This window comes from Lepidochelys olivacea, assembly GCF_965140295.1.
Source record: "Lepidochelys olivacea isolate rLepOli2 genome assembly, chromosome: 4".
NCBI lineage: Eukaryota > Metazoa > Chordata > Testudines > Cheloniidae > Lepidochelys > Lepidochelys olivacea.
In genome coordinates, this window is record NC_140414.1 from 87,163,903 (window position 1) to 87,191,134 (window position 27,232).

At 46.0% G+C, this 27,232-nt stretch overlaps 2 protein-coding genes across 5 annotated transcripts in view; one reads left to right on the forward strand and one right to left on the reverse strand.

Annotated features, from left to right (window-relative positions):
* CFAP97 (cilia and flagella associated protein 97) overlaps positions 1 to 6,464 on the reverse strand; it is a 61,354-nt gene extending 54,890 nt beyond the window's left edge. Inside the window, exon 1 of one of the 2 annotated variants that reach the window (XM_084627565.1) lies at positions 6,370 to 6,464. The gene's annotated coding sequence lies outside the window, so the exon portion shown is untranslated. Of the gene's footprint in view, positions 1 to 6,261 lie in introns of both variants that reach the window. The other variant, XM_084627566.1, reaches the window with a different exon arrangement.
* A 1,861-nt stretch (positions 6,465 to 8,325) lies between these two features.
* The window catches only part of SNX25 (sorting nexin 25), a 147,038-nt gene continuing 128,131 nt past the window's right edge, over positions 8,326 to 27,232 (forward strand). For all 3 annotated transcript variants that reach the window (XM_084626143.1, XM_084626141.1, XM_084626142.1), the window contains exon 1: positions 8,326 to 9,039. In XM_084626143.1, coding sequence (XP_084482269.1) covers positions 8,566 to 9,039 — 474 coding nt within the window. In that variant the 5' untranslated portion in view covers positions 8,326 to 8,565. The remainder of the gene's footprint in view (positions 9,040 to 27,232) is intronic.

A 27,232-nucleotide genomic window follows, 5' to 3' on the forward strand; every position in this document is an offset into this window, starting at 1 on the left:
TCTGCTGCCCATTGGAATTCTGGGTTGAGATCCCAATGCCTGATGGGGCTAAAACATTGTCGCGGGTGGTTCTGGGTACATATTGTCAGGCCCCCGTTCCCTCCCTCCCTCCGTGAAAGCAAGGGCAGACAATTGTTTCGCACCTTTTTTCCTGAGTTACCTGTGCAGATGCCATACCACGGCAAGCATGGAGCCCGCTCAGGTAACTGTCACCGTATGTCTCCTGGGTGCTGGCAGACGCGGTACTGCATTGCTACACAGTAGCAGCAACCCATTGCCTTCTGGCAGCAGACGGTACAGTACGACTGGTAGCCGTCATCGTCATGTCCGAGGTGCTCCTGACCACATCGGCCACGAGCGCCTGGACAGACATGGGCGCAGGGACTAAATTTGGAGTGACTTGACCAGGTCATTCTCTTTAGTCCTGCAGTCAGTCCTATTGAACCGTCTTATGGTGAGCAGGCAGGCGATACGGATTGCTAGCAATCCTATTGCATCATCTTCTGCCGGGCAGCCATGAGATGTGGATGGCATGCAGTCCTTCTGCACCGTCTGCTGCCAGCCAAAGATGTAAAAGATAGATGGAGTGGATCAAAACAAGAAATAGACCAGATCTGTTTTGTACTCATTTGCTTCCCCCCACACCCGTCTAGGGGACTCATTCCTCTAGGTCACACTGCAGTCACTCACAGAGAAGGTGCAGCAAGGCAAATCTAGCCATGTATCAATCAGAGGCCAGGCTAACCTCCTTATTCCAATAAGAACGATAACTTAGGTGCACCATTTCTTATTGGAACCCTCCGTGAAGTCCTGCCTGAAATACTCCTTGATGTAAAGCCACCCCCTTTGTTGATTTTAGCTCCCTGAAGCCAACCCTGTAAGCCATGTCGTCAGTCACCCCTCCCTCCGTCAGAGCAACGGCAGACAATCGTTCTGCACCTTTTTTCTGTGCGGACGCCATACCAAGGCAAGCATGGAGGCCGCTCAGCTCACTTTGGCAATTAGGAGCACATTAAACACCACACGCATTATCCAGCAGCATATGCAGCACCAGAACCTGGCAGAGCGATACCGGGCGAGGAGGCGACGTCAGCGCGATCACGTGAGTGATCAGGACATGGACACAGATTTCTCTGAAAGCATGGGCCCTGCCAATGCATGCATCATGGTGCTAATGGGGCAGGTTCATGCTGTGGAACGCCGATCCTGGGCTCGGGAAACAAGCACAGACTGGTGGGACCGCATAGTGTTGCGGGTCTGGGACAATTCCCAGTGGCTGCGAAACTTTCGCATGCATTAAGGGCACTTCCATGGAACTTTGTGACTTGCTTTCCCCTGCCCTGAAGCACATGAATACCAAGATGAGAGCAGCCCTCACAGTTGAGAAGCGAGTGGCGATAGCCCTGTGGAAGCTTGCAACGTCAGACAGCTACCGGTCAGTTGGGAATCAATTTGGAGTGAGCAAATCTACTGTTGGGGCTGCTGTGATACAAGTAGCCCACGCAATCAAAGATCTGCTGATATCAAGGGTAGTGACCCTGGGAAATGTGCAGGTCATAGTGGATGGCTTTGCTGCAATAGGATTCCCTAACTGTGGTGGGGCCATAGACGGAACCCATATCCCTATCTTGGCACCGGAGCACCAAGCCGCCGAGTACATAAACCGCAAGGGGTACTTTTCGATAGTGCTGCAAGCTCTGGTGGATCACAAGGGACATTTCAGCAACATCAACGTGGGATGGCCGGGAAAGGTACATGACGCTCGCATCTTCAGGAACTCTGGGCTGTTTCAAAAGCTGCAGGAAGGGACTTTATTCCCAGACCAGAAAATAACTGTTGGGGACGTTGAAATGCCTATATGTATCCTTGGGGACCCAGCCTACCCCTTAATGCCATGGCTCATGAAGCCGTACACAGGCAGCCTGGACAGTAGTCAGGAGCTGTTCAACTACAGGCTGAGCAAGTGCAGAATGGTGGTAGAATGTGCATTTGGACGTTTAAAGGCACGCTGGCGCAGTTTACGGACTCGCTTAGACCTCAGCGAAACCAATATTCCCACTGTTATTACTGCTTGCTGTTTATGGCGGGGTGGGAGATTGAGGCAAGTCGCCTGGCTGCTGGTTACGTGCAGCCAGACACCAGGGCGGTTAGAAGAGCACAGGAGGGCGCGGTATGCATCAGAGAAGCTTTGAAAACCAGTTTCATGACTGGCCAGGCTACGGTGTGAAAGTTCTGTTTGTTTCTCCGTGATGAAACCCCCCGCTCCTTGGTTCACGCTACTTCCCTGCAAGCAAGTAAAGAAACAGGTACTGCAAGTCAGCTTAGCAAACACAGATTCCTACTAACATTGGAACCACTGCACTTCACTCCCATGCAGGGCACCAGACATTACTGGTGGTTTTCAGCCTCAAATTGCTCCCTCAAGGCATCCCTAATCCTTGCAGCCTCGCGCTGGCCCCCTCTAATAGCCCTGCTCTCTGGCTGTGCAAATTCAGCCTCCAGGTGTTGAATCTCAGAGGTCCATGCCTGAGTGAAGATTTCACCCTTCCCTTCACAAATATTATAGAGGGTACAGCACGCGGATATAACCGCAGGGATGCTGTGTTCGACCAAGTCCAGCTTCCCATACAGAGATCACCAGCGGCCCTTTAAACGGCCAAAAGCACACTCCACAGTCATTCGGCACCAGCTCAGCCTGTACTTGAACCGTTCCTTGCTCCTGTCAAGGCTCCCTATGTAGGGTTTCATGAGCCATGGCATTAACACATAAGTGGGGTCTCCAAGGATCACAATGGGCATTTCGACTTCCCCCACTGTGATCCTCCTCTTTGGGAAAAAAGTCCTGGCCTGCAGCTTCCTGAACAGGCCAGTGTTCCGAAAGATGTGTGCGTCATGCACCTTTCCGGGCCAGCCTGCGTTACTGTCAATGAAACACCCACAGTGATCCACAAGTGCCTGGAGAACCATATAGAAATACCCATTCCGATTAATGTACTTGAAGGCTAACTGGGGTGGTGCCAGAATAGGAATAGGAGTCCCATCTATCGCCCCTCCACAGTTAGGGAAACCCATTTGTGCAAAGCCATCCACAATGTCCTGCACGTTACCCAGAGTCGCGGTTCTTCTGAGCAGGATGCGATTAATGGCCCTGCAAACTTGCATCAACACAAGTCCAACAGTCGACTTTCCCACTCTAAACTGGTTTGCGACTGATCGGTAACTGTCTGGAGTTGCCAGCTTCCAGAGTGCAATAGCCACCCACTTCTCCACCATAAGGGCAATTCTTAAACTCGTCCCCTTGCGCCGCAGGGTGGGGGCGAGCTCCTCACACAGTCCCATGAAAGTGGCTTTTCTCATCCGAAAGTTCTGCAGCCACTGCTCGTCATCCCAGACTTGCATGACGATGTGATCCCACCACTCAGTGCTTGCTTCCTGAGCCCAAAAGTGGCGTTCCACAGTGCTGAGCATGTCCGCGAATGCCACAAGCAATCTTGTGTCGTACCCGTTACACGACTCAATACCATCGTCGGACTCCTCACTGTCACTTTGGATCTTAAGGAATAGCTCGACTGACAAACATGACGTGCTGACGAGATTCGTCAGTATACTCCTGAGCAGTTCGGGCTCCATTTCCCAGAGACCGAAACGGAACACAGATCACACTACACAGAAACCGTTGAAAGATGGCGCCAAATGTGGACAGAAACACAGGGATTGCTGGGATGCGAAGCGATGCATCACGGGGCGTTGGGACAGGACCCAGAATGCCCCGCATCCCACACTCCCTTCCCACAACCCACAACACCAGAATGGGAAGAGGTGCTCTGTGGGATATCTGCCCATAATGCACCTCTCCCAATGCCACTGCAAGTGCCACAAATGTGGCCACGAGAGTGCGCTGGCAGGTGGCAATGTGGACAGACTCCAGCGCTTTCCCTACTCAGCTGTACAAAGGCGGGTTTAACTCACAGCGCTGTACATCTCCAAGTGTAGCCAAGGCCCTAGCTAATGTTGTGATGTGGATTGTCTGACACAAAGGATTAACAGTTCTGTGATTAGCCCTTTACATGTTACCATTAAGCCAGTTTCAGCAAAACTCTGGATATAAACTGGCCATCAGGAAGTTTAGACTTGGAAATTAGACAAAGGTTTCTAACCATCAGAGGAGTGAAGTTCTGGAATAGCCTTCCAAGGGAAGCAGTGGGGGCAAAAGATCTATTTGGCTTCAAGATTAAACTCGATAAGTTTATGGAGGAGACGGTATGATGGGATAACATGATTTTGGCAATTAACTGATCTTTAACTATTCATGGTAAATAGGCCCAATGGCCTGTGAGGGATGTTAGATGGGGTGGGAAATGAGTTACTAGAGAGAATTCTTTCCTGGGTATGTGGCTGGTGAATCTTGCTCACATGCTCAGGGTTCAGCTGATCGCCATATTTGGGGTCAGGAAGGAATTTTCCTCCAGGGCAGACTGGAAGAGGTCCTGGGGGTTTTTCGCCTTCCTCTATAGCATGGGGCACAGGTCACTTGCTGGAGGATTCTCAGCACCTTGAAGTCTTTAAACCATGATTTGAGGACTTCAATAGCTCAGACATAGGTGAGAGGTTTATCGCAAGAGCGGGTGGGTGAGATTCTGTGGCCTGCATTGTGCAGGAGGTCAGACTAGATGATCATAATGGTCCCTTCTGACCTTAAGATCTAGGAGTCTATGAGCACCATACTGAAGAGGAAAACTTCTAGCAAGGCTTACGTGCTATTACGCAACGTGCCATTGAACAGTTATTGTGTGGATGCAAACCATGTTGACTATATTTAAACCATAATTGCTTCTTTAACAGGCTTTCAGAATGTATAGACAATACTTCATATGTGTGGTATGCACTGCTGTATATTATGTAATATCCCCTGAGATGCCCAACAATACTTATCTAAGATCACAAATTGTATTGTTCTTCTTTATTTTGTTTGGTGCAAAAAGAGTATACATACTTTCAATGTATACAGAGTTTGAGCAAGTTGCACCTTACTTAAAGGGGTTTACAGATCCCACACAAAACTTGAGTAGTTAAGTTGTTATACAGATTTGTATTACTACTGATAACAGCAAAGAAGACAGAATTATGTAAAACAAAGGGCTAGAATTATTTAATTCCAAGGAAGTCAGAGGAAGACACTTAAGAAACATTGGCCAAACATATAACATTATTGAGATCGTATAATTCACCAGGAGTAAGTCATTCATAAGTATTATGCTACAATTGTGTTCTAGTTTGCTGAGTTAAGACATTTTTGCCAAATGTGTAATACTTAGACCCAATGACCAAGCTCCATTACATATAAGCAGCTTACAAAATATTTTACTAAGTGCTATTAAAATGTCACTCTTCTGTATTTCCTATCCTATCACTCCCATCTCTTTTTCTAGCCCAATTAATTCCGCAATACTGCAATCCAGTGGTTGACACAAAACAATCCACTATCACACAAGCAATCCTGTTACAGATATTAAATTGAGGTACCACTAAATGAATAAGGTAGTTGGAAGACACATTATCTAAAGGAAAGGGCTTTGATTTCCATACAAATACCTTGCTAATCAACACAGATGGGGAAGGGGAGACACAGAAAGTTGGTAAATATGGATATTTAATTGAAACCTGATTTAATTCAGGTTTTCAAGGCAAGCAGAAACTCTCCAAATATAGCTCAACCAACCTCCACACTAAACAGACACCTACATAAGTGTCACTCAGGCAGGGACTCAAGAAGCAAACCAATAAAATCCTTGTGGAGGGTGCAGGGGGAAGCAACCTCACTAAAATATAATACAAAATGTATAATTAAAATCTCCCGTTTTCCAAGGCTTGCTAATTACACGGTGCCTTTGCCTGTCGGGCCGCTGCCCTCTCGGGGATGCTGGAGGAGAGCACAGCCTGCAGCTATGGCTCGCCCCAGGCAGGGCATGCCCACCCGGAGGGACAGCCTGTGTGCATGAGGCCGAGGACAGGGGGAGGCTGGGACCCGGGGAGAGGGAGGAGGCGGAGCGCAGACAGGCGTGGGCCCCCGGGGAAACCTCGCGGGGGCTCTAGCCGCGGGCATCGGCGAGGATGCTCAGGGGAGGGGGGCGCACAGGCGGCAGGTTTACCATCCCACACCGCCGCTAGGGCCGCCCCCTTTCCGGGCAGGGCAGCCCCGCCGCCTCCGGGAGCCTGACGCCAGGGTGCCCCGGGCAGCGGCTACGCTCCCATCGCCCTTACCCCGGGGCTGAGCTTTGCTGTGGGCACAGCAGGAGCCTCCCGTAGCGCCGGGCGGACGGTGCCCAGCAGCCTCCTCCCCCGGCCCGGGCCCCGCGGGCGGAAACTCACGGAGATGGCTGCGCCGCAGCAGCTCGGCTCTGGGCCCCCGCGCCTTCCGCCCAGGCGCCAGCAACAAGCCCAGCCCCTGCGTCGCCGCGGAGGGGGTGGAGCTCCCGCTCTCTGGGCGCCAGGGGGCGGCCTGGAGCCCCCTTATCGCTACCTCGGGGGTGGGGGGAGCGAGGACCGCTAGGGCAGAGCAGCCCCGCCCTTGGCAACGCGTTGCCAAGCCGGCTCGCAGGCGCCCTGCCGGGGGAGGGGAGGGGAGCGGAGCGGAGGGCCTGGCCGCTGGGGGCGCTCGCGGGGACTGGCGCTATGTAAACGCTGCGTGGCCGTAGTGCGGGACCAGATCGGGCAATGCGGCCTGTGCGCCAACTCTCCCAGAGCACAAAATGGAACACCCTAGCCCCGCCCCTTCCCCGAGGCCACGCCCTCTGCCCCGCCCCCACTCCCTACATTCCTCCCCCCTCTGTAGCTCGCTCTCCCCACCCTCCCTCTCTTTCACTGGGCTAGGGCAGGGGGTTGGGATGTGGAAGGGGGGCTCTGGAGTGGGGCTGGAGATGAGGGGTTTTGGGTACAGGAGAGAGCTCCAGGTTGGGGGGGGCTCAGGGCTGGGGCAGGGAGTTGGGGCTTGGGGCACAGGCTTACCTTGGGTGGCTCCCGGTCAGTGATGCAACTGCCTGTCCTGGCTTCATGCTGTGCCTTGTAATTGGCCAGCAGGTCCAGTGCCTAGGCAGGGGGGCCAGAAGTTTCCATATGCTGCTATTGCCCGCAGGCACAGCCCCCCCCCCCTCAGCTCCCATTGGCCAGGAACAGCTCCGGTGCTTGGGGCAGGGGCAGCGTGTGGAGCCCCTTGGTCCCCCCACCTAGAAGCCAGACCTGCTGGCTGCTTCCGGGGTGCAGTGCGGTACCAGGGCAGGTAGGGACTAGCCTGCCTTAGCCCCGCAGCATTGCCGACCGGCCTTTTAACAGCCTGGTCTGCGGTGCTGACTGGAGTTGCATTGATCCCTTTTTGACCAAGTGTTTCCTGTCTTCATTGAGTCTTTTTCTATTAGTGCATTGTACCATAAACTCACAGCTGATTTCACCCTTCTTCACCGTATTTTAGAATCATAGAAAGGTAGGACTGCACTAAAGGCAGGACTAAGTATTATCTAGACCATCCCTGACAGGTGTTTATCCACAGGCTCCAGCTTCCTCCAGGCCCCAGGGGTACTTAATCCCGGACTCTTCACCAGGCCCCCCCTCCTTTCCCCCAAGACCCCACCCCTGCCAGACCTCTTCCTGCTCCACTCTGCCCAGGTCCCGCCCCCACCCCTTCTCACAAGTCCCTGCCCCCACTGCACCCCACCTTGCCTCTTCCTGCCCTCCGCCCCCCCCCCGTCCCCGCTCCTCCCCCTCAAGCTGATCCCGGTGAGCAGGAGGTGCTGGGAAGGAAGGGGAAGAGTTGATCAGCAGGGCAGCCAGCTGACAGGAGGTGCTGGGGTGGGGGAAGAGAGTGAGCTGGCTGCCAGTGTGTGCTTAGCAGTCACTAATTTTTTTCCGTGGGTGCTCCCACAGAGTCAGCTCCTATGTGTTTATCTAACCTGCTCTTAAAAATGTACAACAGAGATTCCACAACTTCCCTAGGCAATTTACTCCAGTGCTTAACTATCTTGATGGTTCCTAAATTTTTCCTAATGTCCAACCTAAACTGCCCTTGCTGCAATTTAAGCATGTGCATGTTTGTAAAATCAGGGCTTAGATTATAAACCCTTTAGGGCAGGGATTGCCTTTTACAGTGTGTAACCTTTTAAAAAAACATTATTAGTGATATAGTTATGTTTTGTTTTATAACCTTATGATGATAATTAATGGTGTGACAATAAGGAGGCAGCTGTCACTCAGGCGCCTCCTTCTCCTCCCCCTGCTGGACAAGCGCGGGCACGGCGCGGCCTCCCCCTGCTCCCACCGAGCGCCGGGCCACTAGCGGGGAGGAGGAGCAGAGCAGCAGCCGCAGCCGGAGTTGGCGGGGAGGGTTGGCGAGGAAGTGACCGGCCCCTCTCCCCTCCCCTCCCCTCCCCTCCTCTCCTGTGCTGCCGGGCATGAGCCCCGGCTCCCTCTCCTGCCGGTGCGGTGCCAGCAGCCGCGGGGCTCGGGGAGAGGCGACCTTCCGAGGGGGCCGCTGGGGCGGGAGATGCGCTTGTTTCCAGCAGCGCCAGGAGCAGCATGTTCCCCGATGCCGACAGCACTAGCGGCAGCAGCAGCAGCGGCGGGCAGCCCGAGTCGGCGGGCGCCGCAGTCTCCGGCGCCCCGGGAGCGCGCAGCCCCGGCGGCCAGTCCTGCCGCAGCAGCGCCCCAGCGGCAGCCGCCGTCGCCGGCGGGGAGGAGGAGGCGGACGACGAGGAAGAGGAGGAGGATCCCGGCTCGTCCCGCCTGATGCTGGCGGCCGGGCTGGGGCTGCTGGCGGTGTCCCTGTTCCACCTGGGGCGGGCGGAGGCGGGGGACTGGGGGCAACCGTGCCTGGCCCTGCTGCTGCTGCGGTTGGCCCTCTACCTGGGCTGCGCGGCGGCCGCCTTCCTGCTGGGCACCTTGCTCGCCTTGAGCGGCCCGACCCGCGGCCGCCTCCGGACCCCGCCGGACTTCCCCGCCGCCTGGAGCCGCGGGCCGAGGCGGGACGCTCCGCTCCTGCGGGCAGCCGCGGTAAGTGACACCCCGGGCTCTTCTCGCTGCTGGACAGACCCCCCCTCCCTCCTGCCGATCCCGGCCGTGCCCCAGCTACATACCCTGGGCCCGGCAGCACAGAGGCCCCGGGCACATTTTGAACTGCGGTTTCTTGCTCACTCCTGTGTTGGGTTAAATCCCCTCCAGCAGCACGGAGGGGCTGAGATTCCTGCCCTCTTCCCAGCGCAGAGAGACCCCCGGGGGAATTGTGTGTGCCCGAAACCACACCTGGGGTGGGGGGCGGCTTCTGTAGAGTTTGCTGGACGTTAATCTTACGCGTGGTCTCTGACAGATGTTGCGTTGTAAATGCTCTGCTTTGACAGCGGTGCTGCACTTAAGTGTTGTTGGCTACAGCTCGGTCAGGGGCTCCTGATCATACAAACTTGTCGCCGGTAAACGTTGTATGATGACAACGTTTTCCTGCAACAGTTGAAAACGATGTTTATTCAGGTCAGTTCAATTCTGCTTAAGGGTATATTTAAATCGAGAGTGCCTTTAGGTAGCCATCCGGATTCCAGGAACAAATGTTCGTCTTCTTGCCATTCCTTTACTTTAAAAAAATATTAAGGGGGGGGGGGGGTTGTAGGCAAGATACAAAATATTCATGTTGCTTCAATGTAAATGCAGCTGTAGGGAGTGCCAAAGACTGTCCTTGAGTAAACTTTATCATAATACCTCCTTCAGCTCTTACACACCTGCAAGATGAACTTGGGAAAGACATTCAACTTCACATTCTGTTTACCCTTCCAGGTTAACACCCCCAAATATAACAGTTTTCCTGCTGAACTCCAAAGGCCAGTTGTGTAGAGGCAAACCCTGTGTTAACACATACATAGACTTGCAGACTTATTGAGAAATGTTAGTCAAAGCAACTTATTTTAAGCATTTCCTGCCCCAAATAAAAAATCACAGGACTGTGAAAACTATTGCTTGACACGAGGAATTGTTTTCACTCTAATGCTGCATACAGATATAAAGGATGTGTACCATCTGACATCCCAGGTAAGCTCAGTATAGCTGATAGGAGACACATGCTTGTGAACTGCATAGTTCCATGAAAATATAGTGTAGGTAAGTGAAATTCCACAATAATAAATAATGCACTTTGTTATAGTGCATTTCATTAATGGATCTCAAAGTGCTTTACAATGAAGGGTAAGTGTTGTTAGCCACATTTTGGTATAAAACCTAAGAGTTAATAGGATCCAGGTAGTCCTGTTTAATGCTTTAACTTTGGTGTTAACAGCAACTTGAAAGCGTTGTCATTTCTGAATTTCCAGGATGATGTCTGATTCAGCTTTTGACAGCATGGGCCTTTGAAACTGAGAGAGTAGAAAGCCTGTTATAATTCACTCACTAGTATAGTTTGCCATTCTTCCACCTCTCTCATCAAACATGCTAACAAAACTCTACAAAACTTTTGGGGGAGGAATTGTTTCTTTGACCTATTAGTCATTAAAGAGGGAGCAGCAGGAAGGAACTAGTTTTTGACCAGAAATAAATTACCAGGCCTACTCCTGAGGGCTGCTGTCTATTGTTGTACAATAGAAAAGGACAGCGCATTATTTCCAGTAGAAAAGGATTATTCAGCCAGATGTTGGATGCTGGTGACACTAGTTGGCAAAACTGGCATGAAGGCATGTTCCGGGTCCATCCCCAGCAGTGGGTAAAAGTGATATTATATCTGATTCAAAAATGGCTACGCGTTTTTTTACACTGACATGCCTTCACCTTGTTCAGGGGTTTTTAGGAAGCAAATAGTGTATCTGCGCCATATGTGTGCAGGGGATAGGGTGTGGGTTGCAAAACCATTGAGGAGACACCCATAGGTCATATGAGGAAGCAGCAGTCACCTTCCTAACCTATATTGAGAGGGGTGTCCTGTTAAATATTGTGGCTAATGGACTGACACAGTTCAGCTAGTTTTTTTTGGGGGGATGGGTGGGAACCTAGTGTTTATTAACACTATTAAGTGTATAAATATTCTTGGATATTAACAATAGTTAATATGAAATTGTGAAAACCCATCTGATGCTGAGAGAAAAAGAAGTGCCAAGTCTTCGCTAACAGGCTTCAAACTCCATGGTCCATATCTTCAGGTGGAATAAATCAGCCTGAAATAAATGCAGCTGTGCTCATTTTCCCCCGTGTGACTACCTTCCCCTCCCACGCTCACCTAGGTTTTAAATCTCTCACTGCCACAATAGGAAGAAACAAGTTAAGAGGGCATTGAAATATGCATACAGTGGAAACTGCTTAATTAGAGAAGATTGAGATTTAAATCCAGAACCGAAGCTAATGTTTTCACTCTGAACAGCACAATAGCTTAATCCAGTGGGCAAGAACAAGAGCTGAAATATCTAGAGACAAATACAGTTGCTTCACTTTATATGCTATATACACATTCTTTTCCTGGTATATTACCTCCCATTTCTCTCTGAAATTTTCTCCTCTCATTCCTGTCCACTGGTTTCATGTGTGGCGCTGTTGTCTCACCACACTTGTTTTGTATTGGCTGTCTACGGGTTTTATCCTGTGGTATTTTTAATTATTTCTGAAAATATTTTAAATTATTTTAAAAACCCAAAACTTCACAGTTTAGTAGCTGTGGCACAGTTACCTTGGTCCAGGGATAGCCCTTGCCCCAGGATCTGATGCCTGCCAAGATTCAATCAGTTATAATGTGCCAGATGTGGTCCAGTCAAGGTCCTTTCCCACGAGATATAACCTGGCTACCTGAAAGGAGTGGGAAGGAAATGCCAAAAAAAGGAGTGAGGGGATTTCCTCCTTTCCATTTGGAAGCCCCCATCCAAGGCATCTGACTTCCTAGGTCCTACGATTGCAGCTCTGTCTTGTTTTTTCTGACACAAAATTGCTTTAAGCACCAAGGCTCTTTATGTTGCAGATACATTTTCTTCAAAGAGGATTTTTTTATGGGTACAGGAATCATTCTGATCAGTGCTTGGATGCCATAGCAGTGGGGGCAGTATTAAAAACTTGATAGGTATTACATAAAAATATAGGCCACCCAACAGATTTTGTTGCCAAATCTCTCATTCATCTTTCTTTCTGTAATAATTCGTAAGATAAGATCACCTCTTCCTATCATGATTTCTATAATATTTACAAATCTTCTGGTCTTGCTTAACTGTTGCTTTCCTATCCGTCATGGATCCTTCTGATATCATTTTTCTATCCCTTTCAAGAGCCGGTAATGGGGTACCTGTGAAGCTAGAATTTCCCAAACTTTGACACATCTTTCCTTTCTTCAAGCACAGAAAAGAATAATCTGGCTGTGTCTAATGCAAAACAGTTTTCTAAAGAGGGTTATGGATGGGGGGCAGAAGGCCTTCATTGGAAAAAGAATCTATTTGGAGTGGGTGTTTCGATGTGAGCTCAAAGCAAGCTTGTTAATTGTTCTTTCTTTCAGGGTGACTTCCACTTTAGGCTCAGCAAATGAGGAAACACTAAGTATTCAGTAATAAATATTTATTCTAACTGGAGTTGGACTGAGCTCTCAGAGAGTTGGTAGGAGTGTTTAATTGACTTCAAAGGGAGCTGGGTCAGGCCCTTATCCTATACTTCAGTTAAACTCTCTATTAAAAAAATAGTTTTGCCAAAGGCCTTGATTCTGCATATATTTATGATGCTTGAGTAGTCCCATTGTTTTCAACAGGTCTATTAATGTGAGTAAAATAACTTACACGAGTAAGTGCGGAAGGATCAGGCCCTGAATAAGCAAAATTTGTCCTTTTCTACCCTTGTTTTGTTTGAACTGTCTCCCAGAGAAGCTATGTCCCACAATGCGAAATGTACTTTGCTTAACCTCGATGGGAGGTGAAAGGTGGGATTTTGTGTGTGTGTGTGTGTGTTTTAAAACTTAGATTGTTCAGTGAATGCATTAGAAACCTATTGAGAATTACATGGAAAAATAACACATTACATTGAAAGACTTCAAAGAAAGTGTGTCATTTAGTTAATATTAGAATCTACAAACAGATGCAAAATTTAATGTAAATCAGACTTAATTTACTTTGTGTCTTTGGTTAATTTGTTTGTGTTTTGCTTTTGCTCCTTCACCAAAACCTGAAGACTTATTTTCCAGTAGTTTGAAGATCTGTGTCTGCACAGCAGGGCACTGTACCAAAATGATATTTTTATATGTGATGTATTGAGTGACCAGCTCTCTGTAGACAACACCCCTGATTCCACATCAAGTTTAGTTCTGTGAAGATCGTTGGTTTGTTTTTGTTTTTTCTTCTCCTGTCCTCTCTTTTTATTTTCATTAACTTCCATATGGATGAAGAAAACTTGCAGACCATTCATGGAAGTAGTACAATGAATAAAAGCAATGGTAAATATTTAGCTATAGAAGCTAATATTTATAGACATACAGTCCTTTCTCACAGATCATAACATGTATGGTTCTAGGCTGTATTTTGCTTTCAATCCTTTAACATAAATAGGAAATATTCCCAACACTTAGAAGGAATTGGTGCTAGACAAGATTCAATAGGACAACAAAGAAATGTAATGTCCTAATTGTACTGTCTTCTAATCAAAACTCTTAAAATTCCCTGGAGATATTTACGTACCAAACAGACACATGCCCTTTCACACAGAAGTTAGAGATGGAAAAGACCTATTAGAATATCCATCTTCCTGTAAATTTAGGATTGTACTGTTCAGCGCCTTGGGTTAATCAGATGTACTAATTTGTGTTAATAGTGTCTGAGATAATTTTGACTGATTTTAAAAAAGTCCCTTGAATGGATAACTAAAAGGGGAAAAAAATAAACTTGTGTGTAACTTAATGTAGCTCCAAGGAACTGGGAGGCCACAGTAGTGTTCTTTTTCCTTTCTAAATTGTGTTTTGACTCTGAGTCACTTTAATGACTCTTAATTAGTGGGTTGAGTTGCCACACTCACTTTTAGAAATACCAAAACTAAGATGGATGAGATGCTTATTAGAGTCAATGACTATACATTTAGTTGATATGAATGATACTTTATAGAGAGTGGTTTATTTAATCTAACTTGAACTAACAGAAAGGAGAATAAACATGTTTTCCAGCAAAAAAAAATGTATTGATCATAACATCACCCCCCAGATTCTGGAGATTAGTGGTTTTACTGTTTTAAATTCACATAAAAAGATTCTTATGTGCACACATGCCCACCATTGAGTGTCTCTTGAAAATTTAAACCTGATATAGTTAGTCACTTTTTTTGTTTTGAACTTACCTTAGGAAAATATCTTTCACATATACTTAGCAGGATTCCTTCTTCAAAAGTATTTTTATACAGTTATTTTGACTGTGAGATTTACACGCCTCTGTTTCACATTCTGAGGTGGCCAGCTTTTCTTTCAGTCCATATGTAATTTATATATAATTGATAATGCTATGTACATAGGTCCCTTGTGCAAGAAGAGAAGAATTGCATCTCTCTCCCCAGACTACCTAACTATTGCCTAGCCTTTGGAGCTGCTGGGGTCCAGGAAGATGAGTTTTATTACTTAAATTGTAGAAAAATCAGTAGTGAGATTATTGGAAAATAGAAAAGGAGTACTTGTGGCACCTTAGGGACTAACCAATTTATTTGAGCATAAGCTTTCGTGAGCTACAGCTCACTTCATCGGATGCATTCAGTGGAAAATACGAAAGCTTATGCTGAAATTGGTTAGTCTCTAAGGTGCCACAAGTACTCTTTTTCTTTTTGCGAATACAGACTAACACGGCTGTTACTCTGAAACCTGTCATATTGGAAAATAGTCCCTTGTGGATCAGACAGGATAGCTGGTGGCCTAGACCAATAATTTGATATGATGTAGAAAGCTGAGCATTCTTCCCTCTTCTGATGAGGAGAATCAACCCCAGGGGTTGGGATGGTAAATAGCAGGAGCCACCGCAGCTATCAGAGGAGGTACACCTTCACATGTAGGTCTCTTTTCTAAAATGTGATCACATGCACTATGTGGAGGAGGGAGGGCTGGGCACAATGTGGAATGGCAGGAACAACATCCTATGCATCTTTTGATTAGGTTTGGATATGTTATTCAGAAACATCCATAATTATCCTAAAAATTAGTTTTTTCTGCAAAATCTACCTGCTGAAGCCTAATTTATCCTCCCCCCGATTCTTAAGAGATCTATAGAAAATCACTGATCCTTAAGGTGTCCTGCTATCCACTTCTGTCCATCTTGAGAATATGCTGTTTGCAGTTCTGTCACCACTGCTTTTTGATCATAGGACTTTCTGATTCCAGAAACCAAGAATTCTGGACTGTCTTTGTTCAAGATTGCTCACCGGTTTCTCCTCCTCTGCATTTTGACATCTGAAGATATGCTAGTTTGTCCTTATCTAAGTGTTTTGTTAATCTCCCTTTAATGATGCAGTCAGCTAACTTCCCTAATGCTGAAGTGAATCTTATTAATGTGTAATTCATTAAATAAATAAATAAAAAGGCAGCTGGCATGAGTGGGGAAGGGATAGCTCAGTGGTTTGAGCATTGGCCTGCTAAACTCAGTGTTGTGAGTTCACTCTTTGAGGGGGTCATTTAGGGATCTGGGGCAAAAATTGGGGATTGGTCCTGCTTTGAGCAGGGGGTTGGACTAGATGACCTCCTGAGGTCCCTTCCAACCCTGATATTCTATGATGGCAGCAATCTTCAGAAATATTTCTAGGGTTATATTTTGTAGATCCAGTCCTGCAGTGGGAGTTGGGGAGCAAACCCACAGAAGAAATTACCAGGGGAAAAGACAATTACACATTTTCTCCCTCCTTCCTCTCCTCCGGTTTGGCTTAGCTGGCTATGTGTTATTCACAAAATAGCTGCATGGTCCATGGGCCATGTGGATAAAGAAGGTGTGATGGTGGAAGCAGAGGATCCTAGGGGTAGCCACTCTGTACTGTGTTTCCCAAAGAGAATGCTCACCCAGCATAGTGGAAAAGGAGCAAAATTAATGCTGATTAAAGCAGAATTCCTTCTCTGTGTTCTTCTGTCCCCCATTAAAGGAGTTGGAACACAGTGTATTTGCTGTAGAAGGAGGCTTGAGGTCAAAAGGGTTGGAGATAAATGTAGGGGATAAATGTAGTAGGTTAAGCTGTGGTCCGTGATCTGTGTGTGGAGTTGAAGCCTGGGTTTTTCCCAGACCTTAATCTATTCAGATTCTTCTGCTTTCGAATTTGCTGGGACCTTTGCGTTTGAGGACTGATTGTTTTCTTCCATACATTCTCATAAAGGAGGAGAGCACAGGGCTATTCTGTAGGCAGGGAATCCTCTGTTAACTTATCATTATTCTTATGAAATTGTGCACAAACCTTTGCTCTGATTCTGAAGGCCTTTTTTCCATTTTAAAGATGTGATAGAACCACTAGTGGATGAAAAAGGAATATTGCTTTGTAAATAGATATTTAAATGCTAATGTTACTTTGCTAAATTAGAAATAATCACAGGATATGGGGAAAGATAGTACATTCAAAACATTTTTTTCCTCAAACTGAGTAGTCCTGTCTGTTTAATTTGATACAACTTTAATTTAACTTTCTATAAAGTTGTTATTGTTGGAAACTCCTAGTTGTAGAAGCTAGGGGTTGGTTATGTGTGTGTATATATATATTTAAAATCTTCAACTCTATCAGTTTAGAAACCAATACAATTAAAACAGTACAGCACCCTAGGATGGACACAGTTATGTTGTAAATTTACGGAAATAAGATATAACAATATAAGCACCCTTATCCTTATAGCTGTTCTTGGAGCACCCAGGCCTGTGATTCACCTTGTTACCGCCTGGCTCTATTGTGAGGGAGTCTTGCTTGTGTCTGGCTGGGTGTCGGCTCCCTAACACCAACAACCTTTCATGCATTCTCCTCTGGGCTGTGGCAACCCTATCTTTTCCTTGCAGGTTAACAATAGGTGCACCCAGTCCCTGAGTCCCTTTGAACTGTTCCCCTGTGATATGCAGCCCCTGATACTGGCTACTTACAGAAATCTCAGATCCTCTGTTTACTAGTTTTATCTTAAACCACCATTCCTGTAAACTGCACAGCACTTAAAACATAAAAGTAGGTTTGTTTAAGAAAGAATAGAGCTTCAACGCGAAACGAGAGTGTGATGGAAACAAATGGTTACAACGCAAAACAAAATCATACAATGCAAATCTGGGTCTACACTTATTAATAGTTACCTTTTCTGCCTAATAAAATAGGTACTCCCCTCCCAAAGTTCAGTCTATTGCAGAGCTAGCTGACTGGCTTTATAGGAACCAGGATCCAGTTTTTCATGAGAATTCTTGAGGGGTGGGAGCTGTCTCCCCAGTGAATGGATTTGTGTTATGATGAAACAGTCTATTGTCTTTTTTCATAGGCAGGGCGATTCCCTGTCTGTTTTAATGTTCTTTTTGTACTTCTAAGTGGTTTCAATTATTTGTAATTGTCTCCAATGATTTTCCACTGAAAGTCGTGGGACGGCACAAGGGTAGACAACTGAGCCTTGGATTACATCTTGGACTAACCAGGGTGGGGTGATTTCCCCCCTGCTTGAGTGGGCCATCACTGAGACATATTATCCCCGGTGACTTAAGTTTTAGTCCAAGCCCATAAAGCGTAACTATATGGAAAGTATATTATTTCTTAAATATTACCTGTACATACGTACATTTGGCAATGGTCATGAATTTTGACTGGTTACAAGTGTTCTGTAGATACTTTATATATTGCTCCTATGAATATCCTGCAAGACATTTCTTTGGTGTAATGGGTTTATTGGGTCTGAGGCTAGAGTTGTTTGCAAAGAACAGGGGACCCTTTGCCAAGGGGCCTCTGTGTCACAAACTATGTCCATGCTAGGTGGTTGCACTGTTTTAACTCTCATGTCTAAACTGAGAGTTAAAATGATACAAAAAGTTTGTAGACCAGTCCTTAGTATGACTGATATATAACTTCTTTGATATCTAAAAGTGATTTAAAAATATCTTAAATTTCTTAGCGGTTAGTGTGGGTCTTTTGTGAATGAAAAAATGCTTACGTACTGTTCATAAGGTATTTCTAGTAGGAAAATTATATATCCTTCTCAGTTAAAGCTGAACTCATGGAAATTTTACTAAAACATCATCAGAAGCAGCAACTATTGATTACCGAAGTTCATTCTGATGTTCATGTACATCATGAGACTGTGACAATAAAGAAAAATGTTAATAGTTATAATATTGGATAGCGCAAGCAGATGAGTCATTTGATATTGGTTTTTGTGTATTACAGTCTTTTGCCTTTTGGCCCATAGATTAAAATTGAAAAATGCTTTGCACAAAATATAGTTATATAATGTACTGTGACAGGGTCGGGCCAGATGGCTACAGGGAAGTAATAGAAGGCAGATATATTAGCCCCAGGTTAAGTAGGTCCCTTTTCCCTGGGTAAGGTAGCAGGGAAGGTTCCAGAACAATCAGGACCCTTCTGGAGACTATTAAGACAGACAGGCTGATTAGAACACCTGCAGCCAATCAAGAAGCTGCTAGAATCAATTAAGGCAGGCTAATCAGGGCACCTGGGTTTAAAAAGGAGCTCACTTCAGTTTGTGGTGTGTGTGTGAGGAGCTGGGAGCAAGAGACGCTTGGAGCTGAGAGAAAGTGTACTGTTGGAGGACTGAGGAGTACAAGCATTATCAGATACCAGGAGGAAGGTCCTATGATGAGAATAAAGAAGGTGTTGGGAGGAGTACCCGGAGTAGAGGGCAGGCTCGGGTTCCCCCCAAACCTCCCAACTCCTGGTCAGACACAGGAGGAGTCGACCTGGACTGTGGGTTCAGAAAAATGGCCAAGCTGAGGACTGCCGTGAAGCTCCAAGGCGAGCAAATCCTCCAATAAGTGCAAGACCCACCAAGGCAGATGAGGAACTTTGTCACAATACATTGTATTCTGAGTTCTGTACTGGTTTTATTTTTATTGCATTAGTGTAATCGAAAAAATTGCTAATTTTCCTGTGCGAGTGGGCAGAAAACTTGAGGGCAGAACAAGTATGTGGTGGCTGATGTTTATGCCTTGTACGTGTTGTCTGATTTGTAGTGTCACATGTTTTAGAATTGCATCTGACTAATCATGCAATAAGTTGCATATTAGTATGTCGATACTGCGTTTTGTTTACCTTGACCTCCATACATCTCCATCTCCATAGTTAATATATCTACTTAATTCTTTACAATTTAATATTTCAACTTGAGTTATGTTTAAAACAGGTTTTAAATTAATCAAATTGTGTCATACCAATAAATTGTGTTAGTTTGGTAATTTTTTCATTAGGAAGACTGATCAGATAGTAAAACAGTCTAAGGCTGGCTCAGTGCCAGCTTGGATTTCATTTCAAGCCTCCAAGGCTCTTGCTGTCTGTATCTTACATGATTCCCGTCAGTAACAGATAAGGTTGCCAACTTTATAATTGCACAAAACTGAACACACTTGCCCAGCCCCTGTCCTGCCCGTTCTCTGAGGACCTGCCCCTGCTCACTCCATCCTGCCTCCCTCTGTTGCTCACTCTCCCCCACCCTCACTCACTTGCTCATTTTCACTGGGCTGAGACAGGGGGTTGGTGTGTGGGAGGGGGTACAGGCTCTGGGCTGGGGATGGGGCTCTGGGGTGGGCGCAAAAATGAGGGATTCAGGTGTGGGAGGGGGCTCCAGGCTGGGGCAGAGGGTTGGGGTGCGGGGAGGGGTGAGGGCTCTGGGCTGGGGATTTGGACTCTGGGGTGGGGCCGGGGATGAGGGGTTTGAGGTGTAGGAGGGGGCTGGGAGTGGGGCCAAGGGGTTTGGAGTATGGGAGGGGGCTCCAGGCTGGGAGAAGGTACAGGCTCTGGGTTGGCAGTGTGGGATCTGGGTTGGGGTCAGAAATGAGGGATTCAGGGTGTGTGGGGGCTCTGGGCTGGGGTTGGGATGCAGGACGGGGTGCGTGCTGCAGCTGGGTATAGGCTCTAGGGTCAGGCTCCAGATGAAGGGTTTGGGGTGCAGGAGATGGCTCATGGATGGGGCAGGGGGTTGGGGCACAGGAGAGGGTGCAGGCTCTGGATGGCACTTACCTTGGGCGACTCTCTGGAAGTGGCAAAATCTCCCTCAGGTCCTAGGCCTAGGTGCAGCCAAGGGGCTCCGTATGCTGCCTCCGCCCTCAGGCGCTGCCCCCCGCAGCGCCCATTGGCCGCGTTTCCTGGCCAATGGGAGCTGCAGAGCCGGTGTTCAGGGTGGCACCTCTGGGTGGGGCAGCGTGTGTAGCCCCCCTGGCCACCCCTCCACCTGGGAGCTGAGGGACATGTTGCCGCTTCCGGGGAGCCGCGTGGAGGCAGGTATGGAGCCTTCCTGCACTGCCAACCGGACTTTTAACAGCCTGGTCAGCAGTGCTGACCAGAGCCACCAGGGTCCCCTTTCGACCAGGTGGTCCAGTTGAAAACCAGACTCCTGGCATCCATAGTAACAAATGACAAATGTGATACAAAAGATTCCAGCCAGTGCATGCTTCCTTTTCTTATGTAAACAAACACATGCAGGAAAACCTTAAGAGGCAGAAGTATTTTTTCAGATCAGTGTTCCCTGTTTTAGTGGCCTCATACCTCTCCTTTTTTCTCCCTCCTCATTTGAATCCCAAAGTAAGTGAGAGTTCAGAAATCGGTAAAATCTGTCTTAATGGCTGCTGATTTATTATAATCAGAACTTTAAGGCATTGTCTCTGTTGTGTTGTGACTGTCAAACGTTTTCATGTAGCATAACCATTAAAAAACTGACAGTGTCTCACTGGGGGGAGGGATAGCTCAGTGGTTTGAGCATTGGCCTCTTAAACCCAGGGTTGTGAGTTCAATCTTTGAGGGGGCCATTTTGGGATCTGGGACAAAAATTGGGGATTGGTCCTGCTTTGAGCAGGGGGTTGGACTAGATGACCTCCTAAGGTCCCTTCCAACCCTGATATTCTAGGATACCAGTTAAGCATATAAGATTTGACGTCAGTGAGAGCAGGATTAGGCCCATAGTAAAGATGTGCAAGACTTTTTTTTTTTTTTACCTGAGCAGGTAAGACTGTATTGCTTTAGGTGGCAGCATGCTGTGCAACTGAGGTTGTGCCCAAAACAGACCCTCTGAAGAAAAAAGAAGTGTGTTACTTTTAACCCTTAGAAGCTGTAGTGATGCTTACCCATTTTACAAACAGACTGACATCTCCTGGATTGATAGCCAGTTGTAACATATGTTGGTTGGCTTGGGTGTGTCTGTACATTTCTTCATAGCAAAAAACATTTCAGTTATAGTCCGTAGTTTTCTCTTACTCATAACATTGCAAAAATTTTTTCTTTTATGCTCAAATATTCAGGGCTGGCCTAAATCACAGGCACTATACGCATGTGACGAGGGCCCTGGCATCTGGGGTCGCATGATGTCAGAATCTCAGCTTTGGTATTAAAAATTGTTTCTAGCGCTTATGGTGATGAAGAAAACTTAAAGAGCCCCTGTGACCTAAGTGTCACTGAATCAGTAATGTGTGCCTAGTCAGCAAACAGCCTCAAACAGTAGTTTGGAGGGGTGTAACTTTCCTCATTAATTGTAATGGCACGTAAACTCCGAAACCTGCTGTTCTGGAGGGCTCCCTGATTATACCATTACCCCAGCAGAGGACTGTGCCCTTGCTGCCTCCACACCATCATATGTAGAGGGGCTCTCTCACACAGAGTCCTCTGCTTGCATAGATTGCATATCTGATCTCTCCTCTGGAATAGACCCAAGCTCACCTTAAAACAGGAAGCAATGGTTTGAGGAGGAGAGGAGGCCTGCCCAGAGAGAAGAGGTGGTGGGCCTTAGTGTAGAGGGTTCCACAAAAGCTCTTATACTGTGCTTACGCACTTCATGGAAGTCAATAGATCTCTTTATAGGCCCTAAGAGCTGAGGTACCACATATGGCTGTGTATGGGCCTCTGCAAAATATCAAGTAGACTTTTTCCCATAGAAGTTTTTGCTTTGAAGTGTCCTACTCTTTAAGATTTAAGGGACTGTACCTACTATTTCAAAACATTCCCCTTTTTTTGTCTTTATGTCTTTGCAGTCTCCCTATGTCAGACCTGCATTGAGCCATCTAAATACAGAAGGTACACTGGTTTAACCAGAGGTACATTTTAAACTGTTATAGTTAAACAGTGTAATCAGTTCCATACATGGGCACCCTTCAGGGTGGATTTGATTTAAATCATGATTGATTTAAATCACTAGTCAGGAAAACTTGATTTAATCATGGATTTCTACATAAAAGTGCATTCTTATTGGTTGTTATAACCTTAATACGTATTCTTCACAACTCAGAGATAGATGTAGGTTTCATTTTTAGAAGGTACACACTATACATTTTTAAAGTGATTTATTTTGAAAACTTTTCAGATTAGTCCCTCCCTTCTCACATTTATCTCCAGACTTCTTCTCCTTGTCCAGATCTATTCTGTCCCCAACAATCTTCTATTCATTGAACTTTTTGAAACTGCACTTTTAGAGAGAGGTAAAGGATTGGCTGTGTGTACACAAATTTGCAGAAGGACGATAGGGTTGAGGTCTGTTATTTCTCACCTCTATATATTTATTTAATTAATTAATTAAAAACATTTTTTGCTGTTATCTCTGGAGACACAAATCCAGTTTGAGAACTTCAAAACTAAGCATCTCTGATGGTATCCTCTAGACTGAGCACTGAGTCCCATTGGGTAGATAGAACGATTAACCTAAATAATCTATACAGAAGCCCCTGGAACCCCATAAAATTGGGTCCCTAATCCATGAACTACAGGTATTGGAACTCTTTTACAAAAATTTTTCTTAAACATAACATGAATATATTGTCTCATGCTATAAAATTGGAATTTATAATCCCTATTCTATGATGAGAGATCTTTGAGCTATAATGAATCTTAATTAAAACTATAGATAGGTTTTTTCCTCAAAAAACATTTTATCAAAAAAGTCCGATTTAAATAAAAAAAAATCTGATTTTTTTTTTTAAAAGAGCATTGATTTTTATCCACCCTGGCACTCGTTTATATGAGTTGAAAACGGGCTTATTTCAGTTTAGCTTGTGACACAAGCTAAACAAACAAACATCAGGCTTAAATTGATCTAAAAGAATGTCCCTGCAGGGGTTTGCACCAGTTCAATTAAATAGGTTTAAAATTGTATCTTAGTTAAATCAGTGCAACTTCTGCATTTAGATGAGTGGCACTTCCTTTAGATGTGAAAACATCAAAGAAAACAAAGTAAGCCCTTTCTAGTCTGAGCTTTATAACCAGAACTTCATTTCCCCCGTCTCCCCCCAGTGAAAGTGGGGCACAGACATACTGGCAGTAATGGGAACCAGTGTAGGGGTAATTTTAAAGTCCTACCTACACTACAGAAACTGTGGTGTTTGACACCCACATGCCCTTTTAGCTCCTGTTTACCTCACCTCAAACCAGTATTACACCCATTTGTCCTGCTGGCATGGGCAGTCAACTGTTCAATGCTCATTGTACCAAAGTGTGCAGACATTTCCTTCTGCTAGAACTCTCAAGCTGTCTGTGCACAAAGGATTTTCTGAAAATCTCCCACTGTTGCTCTAGAGCTGGTGCAAGTCTTCTTCCAATAGTTCATGGACCCATGGAACCCTGATAATAGACTGTCTGCTGTCTTTACTGTTCCATCGTTCAACCCAGTGGCCTGTCTACACTAACACCCCCACCTTTGCCAGCACCAATGGAGCTGAACTGATGGTTGGATTTAAAAAGCTTCTCAGTGTAAAGCAAAGTGCAAGAGGCATTGCTAGGGGGATGTTGAGCACTGTTGACTATCAACACCGGCTGGAAAGAGAATGGGAGTTTAGAGGTAGGGATCTTTGTATGACACGTGGTGTCAAACTCAGCAGTTGCTTTAGTATAGACATACCCTGAAATGCGGTTCATTGTTAGTAATTACCAGTTAAACTGAATTCCCCTGTGTATTCTTGGATGAGTTCATGTGAAAAAGCATCTGCTGCTCATACAAATAAATGTGAATGTTTACATATAATTGGGATCTTTTTCCCCTAGAGATTTGATTTGAATTTTACAACAGGAGGACTAATATTTGCTTAGCTCTTTTCCCGTTTGCTCTCTGCCAGTCTGGAGCCATTTCCTCTCAAACTGTGGCACTGCTGCACTGTCTATGACCTTCTACACCGATTCCTGTGTCACTCTGCAGTATTTCTCAGAAAATTCAACTTACTGTGCAGCTTCCATACAATGTATCTCCATTGTGTCCTTTAATAGTTGTGTACTGTGCCACCAAAAAGATAATTATTTTTAAAGTTTTTTTATCATCCTTGTCCACTGTGATTTCTTACCCAGTTCCTTCTTCTGATCACCCCTTTTGTTCAGATCTCTTGCTGCCGAGTATCGAGTATCGCTGTCTCTTGGTTCTTGTTGAACATGTTTGATTTAAGCAGAGCACTCCTTGCCGTTTAGAAGATAAAACTTGCAAATTATAAACAATAACGTTCTGTAAAATAAATTTTTATGAATTAAACCATGAGTTTGCAATTGCCTCAGTAAAGTACTCCACAATAAGGGCTTTTGATTTTTAGGTTTTAACTAATAAACACAGATAAAACACCCACCATTTAATTAAAAAAAAATCAAATTGGTGTTTTATCCAATAAACGCTGGAAAAATTTTGGAAATAGTTACTTGTATCTAAGTGCTTGTCACACTACTAGGTGTGATTTCTAAAGCGCACTAAGATGTTCGTCAGTGAAAGACCCTGCTGGTGCGCACTGAAGATCCTAAAGATTTCCTAAACAGTACTATATTAAAGTGCACTAGGGAACATTATAAAGAAATTACTCATTACTGTGAAGTGTATAATATGTTGCTCAGTACAGTATATACGAGAGCCCCCCCAAAACCCCTTATTTTTGGACATCTACATAAAATTAAGAAACCCTGTCAAACAGAAGTCTAACCCTCAGGCAATAGGGAAGCACTGCTCTTTGTGTTGAAGCATAAGACTTTTAAGACTGAAATATGAAAGGATCAAATTGTGCAGTGAGCCCACTTTGTAGAATTGTGTATATGGGATTATAGTGCCTGTGATATGGAGTAATTCCTGATACAGAAAGGGATCTATTCTTAAAGTATTGAGCTGACGTCCTTTCCTCTGCTTGTAAAGAGGTACTGAGTTGAGAAGAAGGAAAAAGTCCCATGATATGAGGCAAAAATAGGTGTTTAATATGTATAGTTTCTTTGTCCTGGATTACATTAGAACTAGTTTTGAATGTAGAAATTTGTGGCAGATGCTCCATTGGATCCATCACTACTCTAGAATGAGGAAAAAGATACTCAATGCAACTATATAATGTAAACAAGTGTGTGTGTTAGAGAATGATCCTAGGGGAAAACTTGAATGGCTTTTGTTTCCAGGACCCTCTGAAGTATCACTCTGTTAAATTTCTTTAGAAATGTAATTGGAATATTTATGCAGCTGATTCTCTTCCCATTTCTTTTTAAATTGAGACATGGGGAATAATTTTATTTCCATCCTATGAATAAGGCACATAAATCCTGAAGTAATGCCATGACTGGCATTATGAATTTGCTGTGTGAAACAAATTGTCTCAAAAGTAGCAAATCAGAATCCTCAAAATATTTTTGTTAGTATTTTACAGGCTCAGGAAAATGTTTAGAAAACCCTCAGCTGTCCAAACTATCCTTTCTGCCTAAGGGGAAAGAGAAGTCCTCTCCTTATATATGGCATTCCAGATCTGTGGAACTCCTTACCTGCTTATGATGCTAGCTTTTAAGTGCTAGGAGACATTCATATGAAAGAACTCTATGAAATAGTGTAAGGTTAATTCATTGATTGTGCTATGATTTATAAAAAATATTACTATAATGGTAGCACCTAAAGGCTCTGATTGGGGATCGAGAACCCATTAGAAGTGTGTTGTGCTAGACCAAGGGTGGGCAAACTTTTTGGCCCGAGGGCCACATTGGGGTCCAAAACTGTATGGAGGGCCAGGTAGGGAAGGCTGTGCCTCCCCAAACAGCCTGGCCCCTGCCCTCTATTTGCCCCCTCCCACTTCCTGCCCCCCTCAGAACCCTTCACCCTCCAACCCCCCCCCACTCCTTGTCCCCTGACTGCCCCCTCCGGGACCTCCACCCATAACCCCCCCCCGGGACTCTACCCCCTATCTAACTGCCCCCCCATTCCCCCCCGACTCTCCCTCCCCCCCAGAACCTCTGCCCTATCCAACCACCCCCTGTTCCCCATCCCCTGACTGCCCCCTCCCGGGACCCCCCACCCCTAACTGCTCCCCCCCCCCCGGGGTCCCACCTCCTATCCAACCATCCCCTGCTCCCTGACTGCCCCCTAGGAACCGCTGCCCTTATCCAACGCCCCAGCCCCTTTAACATGCTGCCCAGAGCAGAATGTCTGGGAGCCGAGCCGAAGCCAGACACTCTGACACGCTGTCCTGCATGAGCGCGCAGCCCTGCTGCCCAGAGTGCTGCCCGCACAGCGGTGTAACTGCAGGGGAGGGGGGGCAGTAGGAGAGGGGCTGGGGGCTAGCCTCCTGGGCCAGGAGCTCAGGGGCTGGGCAGGATGGTCATCTGGCCCGCGGGCCGTAGTTTGCCCACATCTGTGCTAGACACTATACATGTATCGTAAGAAAAAGATAGTGTATTAATTGCACCAAAATGCACTGAGCCATCAGACTCTCTTTAAATCAGGTTACAGTTTTGGCAGATATAAGTTCTAACACTTCATTTGTGTTTGGACTTCTCCCCAGATTTAGAGGAAAGATTTTTGCACGTTTTCCCCCTTCTTTCAATAACTTTTATATTTACCAGGAGAACATTTCCAAAGTGCTGTCTCTTCAGCAAGGGACTGAATCCTTTTCTGTATTTAAAAGTTGTACTGGAATAACATGGGACTGTCTTGCATCCATTTACAAATTCTCTCCCATTAACAGATCTGTGCACTTAAGTCAACATAATTAGTCTGGTTTGCAATCAGTGCAACTCCATATCTGTCGGAGTTAGGTCGGTTTGGCAGCAATGTGGCTGCATCCTACTTCCAATGTAGTCAAGGCCTGAATTGCAGATCCTGCCTGCTCCTTCTGGACATGCTTTTAGAATCACACTCTGGTGTGGACGT